Raw genomic sequence first — 4,191 nt, 5'->3', positions numbered from 1 at the left:
ACGACATACCTTCTCTGGAAAGGGAAAAGAAGGCAAGAGAAGATCATCATCGGAGATACGTAGAGAACATGGTCGAAATTGACAAGTGATTACACTGTTTTAGCATTTGTAACGCGGTGGGTCGAATTATTGAACACTTCCAACAAACTAACGATGGCGGTTCGAAAGTTTTGATGGAATTTAACTTATACAATTGCAGTAGGCAGTTTAATTACAACTCACTTATTGAAAACCAGGATGATATTATGTTGATTGCATCGTACTTAAGGAAATCTGAAGCAATAATTGCTATTGCTATATTGCAGAGCTAGGGCAATTAATTGTCATTCATAAACCGAAAATAAAAAAACAATTGCATTTTGCACTGAATTTTCGTAAATAGGGAAACCCTACAGATAATGCGAAATGGTTGCTCTTCATGTGCTAGAAACTTATGACATGCATTATGAGTAGTGTAGATGAGACCCATTTCCGCGATTGTCGCTAGAATATGATAAAGCAAGGAAAATTATAAATGGGCCATACAACTATTATATGTCGTTATTTTCGGGAATAGATGGATGTGTTATTGCCGAAATGCTCTTCTCGCCCTTCCACGAATTATGAACGTTACACATGTGTAATTGAGGTCGCATCCATCCCATATACAAAGCAAATGCATCTACACTTTTCAATTTCAACTTTGTACGCAGTTTCATCGTCGCCCATTGGGAAAATAATTAATGCGAAATAATGGTCGGACCAATACCTAACTTTTTTTTTTTGGGGGGGAATGAATGATGCCAAGTAATCTTAATTGCCCCGAAGAAAAATTACCGATATCCTAACGCAGCAAAAACCCCAAGGCAGCGGTTTCGGAGTCCCCCCCGTTTTGAATGTCCGTTTTGTCTTTGACCCGGTCAAATCTGTGGATTTTCATTTCCCATGAGCATGAAGTCGAAACAACTCGAAGTCTCTCTCCAATTGCTGCTTAAAAAACGATAATTAGATCATACCCTTCGGAACTTAGATTCTCCAAATCCCGAATCCCATGAAACTAGCCGCTTAATTTAACCACAGGCCCACAATTAACTAGTGGGGTTGACCGTGGAGTCCTCAAAGGTCAAGAAGAATCGAGTGTCAAATCTCGGCCGTTGATTGAAGAAGGCGAGTAACCGGGAGATGCAGTGACGGTCGAGTTTTTTTTTATTAATTTCTAGCCAGCTAACGGGTGATTTATTACGTAACTTAGAAATGGGTACATTATAATTCCTAAGGTAGACCTTTTGAACGTGAGTAATTATTAGTTTGAAATGCGAAGGCAATTTTTCCATCCAACGAATCCCACTAATTTCTAGAGGTTGCAGTAATAGGCACGAATTTTACTTCCGAAGTTGCTTTGAACCTCGGGGAGATGACGACCCAGGGGGGATGTAACCTCCGGGCACCATGTGTCTCAAGCGCATTCACCCTGCGGTGCACGTGCCCCCTTATATAAAGCCACGTAATCGGGCGGAATGGCGAGCCAGATGCTGATGTTGGTGGTGTTCGTGGTGCTGGCGATGGTGGTGGGAGTTGCGAGCGAGATCTAATGGTCCTGAGCAATTTCTGGTAGCCACTGCAGCAACACCAGAAGAGAGAGAAAGAAAGAGAGAGGCTCGAATCTTATCTCCACCCTAGCCCCAAGTGTCTCCGTGCCCTTCTTCTTCTTCTTCTTCTTCAAGTCTTTTCGTCTGAACCAGGGTTAAACAGAACAGCCCCAATGGGAGAGGTCTTCTTCTTCGCTTTCGAAGCTCTGCCTTCGCTTTGCTGTTTGTGGGTTTAGTGCGCTGATTCCTTTTTGGTCTGCGTGGGTTTGTGCAGGAGGAGAAGAAGCCAAAGGCTCAGGAGGAGGCCAAGAAGCCGGAGGAAGCGAAACCGGAGAAGAAGCCCGAGAAAGCGGCCGATGAAGAGAAGGGAGAGAAGAAGGCGGAGGAATCTAAGGACCCGCCTCCTCCTCCGCCTGAGATAGTGCTCAAAGTGTACATGCATTGCGAGGGCTGTGCTCGCAAGGTCCGCCGGAGCCTCAGCGGCTTCGATGGTCAGTTCTCTGAAGCTGCCGAATCTGTGATTTCGACCAGTGCTCTGCTTCTGAGATTCGAATGTTTCCTTCTTTCCGTTCGACTATTTTAAGGGGGTGGTCTTTTTGGTTTTGATTGATCTTTCTGTAGGAGTGGAAGAGGTGACGACGGACTGCAGGACGCACAAGGTGGTGGTGAAGGGAGAGAAAGCAGATCCGCTCAAAGTGTTGGAGAGAGTGCAGAAGAAGAGCCACCGACAAGTGGAGCTTCTCTCCCCTATTCCGCAGCCACCTGCTCCGGAAGAGAAGAAGCCTGAGGAGAAAGAAGCCCCCAAGCCCGAAGAGAAGAAAGAAGAGGTCCGTCTCTTTCTGTTGCGTCAAAGGATTCAGCTTTCTGCGACTTTGGGGTGTCTTCGCTTTTCATTTGATTTCTTTCTTTCTTGTTCCCTGTTCTTGCCATTGTTCTTTTCCTGATTCTATGTTTCTGGGCACAAAATGTTGCTCAGCCGCCGCAGGTGATCACGGTGGTGCTCAGCGTTCACATGCATTGCGAGGCCTGTTCTCAGGCAATCAAGAAACGCATCCTCAGGATGAAAGGTGTGAACTTTTCCACCTCCGACGTCATTTTTTGTCATGCTGTCTGCGTATTTGACGATTTCGTAATTTGATCGTTGAAAAAGAAAGAGAACGCTCCTTTCTTTTCTAAATAAAAGTTCTACGCTTTACTTTGAATCTCTGTAGAAAAGGAGTTCGCTCTTTTCTTTATCTATTTCCAAGATCGATCAGAATCCTATTATATTTTCAGATTCAGGGGAACACCCGTTTGATTGGATTGAATAGTGCGTCTCTTATTCAAATTGGCTTTCCCCTTATGACCGAATCCATGTAATTAAATATCTCGACAAGAAATTCCTCCAGTCAACTCTGTATCGACCCTTCTCTGCACTCGTCAATCCAAAAGCCCGATCCTGACCATAACAAAACGGGTCCTGGTCGTTTCAGGGGTGGAATCTGCTGAGCCAGATCTGAAGAGCTCGCAGGTGACGGTGAAGGGGGTTTTCGAGCCACCGAAGCTGGTGGAGTACGTGCACAGGAGGACGGGGAAGCACGCGGTGGTAGTGAAGCAAGAGCCAGAGAAGAAAGAGGAAGAGAAGCCCAAAGACGCCAAGGAAGAGAAGAAGGCGGAGGAAGGAGGAGGGGACAAGAAGAGCGAGGGAGAGAGCAAAGACAAGAAGGAAGGCGACGCCGCCGCCGAGCCCAAGGCGGAGGCCGCCGAAGAGGGCAAGGTGGTGGAGATGAAGAAGCAAGAGTACTATTACCATCCACACTTGTACTCTGCCCCGAGATATATGCCCATGCCCATGGATTTCTACGCACCTCCGCCTCAGCCTCTGCCCCCGCCTCCGCCACCATACTATTACAATCAACCTCTAATGGCTGCACCGTACAATCCCTACGCTCAGACGTACCCTCCCCCTCCCCAGATCTTCAGCGATGAGAACCCTAATGCCTGTTCTGTCATGTAAAAACAGGGACACCCCGAGGGTAGAAATGGGAAATGAACCTTCCCCATCCCCCCCCTCCCCCCAAACCTTGTCCTGGTCCATGCTCTGCATGTGCCCTGTCCCCTGTCCTGTGTTTAAAGGCATAAAATCTACAGATTAAGATGTAGAGTTTTGTTGTACTCTCTTCTTTTTGTACTACCCTTTTCCTTTCTGCCCCCTCCCTCTCCCTCTCTCTCTCTCTCTCTATATATTATAAAAAGAGAAGTTAAATGTCATGTTAACATAGAAAAATAATAGCACCATGACATGAAATACAGAATTCTGAACCTTTTTGGGACTCGGTTAATCCTTAATGCATTCCGGGCTTCTGTTTTGGGATGGTTGATGTATTGTTTAAGTGTTGAGATTCCTAGGCGGGTCTTCACTCGTCACGCACTCTGTTTGGATCGGGGCAAGTGGGTTTTGGGTGGTTGCTTGAGCGAGGGAAATGAGTGAAACATGGACTTCAAGGTCCCAAACGCAACACATGTTTCGCCACTCACCAGTACTGGTTTGGTGTGCGTGTGGTGAGTGGTGGATAGATGCACAGTACATGTGCCCACCGAGATCACGTTGGCAGAATTTTTTTTTTTTTTTTTTTTTAAAAGT

The 4,191-nt window shown here is 46.2% G+C and overlaps 1 protein-coding gene across 1 annotated transcript; it reads left to right on the top strand.

Moving 5' to 3' along the window:
* The first annotated feature begins 1,399 nt into the window (after positions 1-1,399).
* Positions 1,400-3,880, top strand: LOC104426139 (heavy metal-associated isoprenylated plant protein 7-like). The gene is made up of 5 exons (XM_010039088.3): positions 1,400-1,750; positions 1,843-2,059; positions 2,190-2,395; positions 2,545-2,635; positions 3,041-3,880. The coding sequence occupies exons 1-5, from the start codon at positions 1,742-1,744 to the stop codon at positions 3,562-3,564; spliced, it is 1,047 nt and encodes a 348-aa protein (XP_010037390.1). The 5' UTR covers positions 1,400-1,741; the 3' UTR covers positions 3,565-3,880.
* The last annotated feature ends 311 nt before the right edge of the window (positions 3,881-4,191 follow it).

The sequence above is a fragment of the Eucalyptus grandis genome, chromosome 11, assembly GCF_016545825.1.
Source record: "Eucalyptus grandis isolate ANBG69807.140 chromosome 11, ASM1654582v1, whole genome shotgun sequence".
Lineage (NCBI taxonomy): Eukaryota > Viridiplantae > Streptophyta > Magnoliopsida > Myrtales > Myrtaceae > Eucalyptus > Eucalyptus grandis.
The sequence above is the reverse complement of the archived record's forward strand: the minus strand, read 5'-3'. Positions and strand labels throughout refer to the sequence as shown.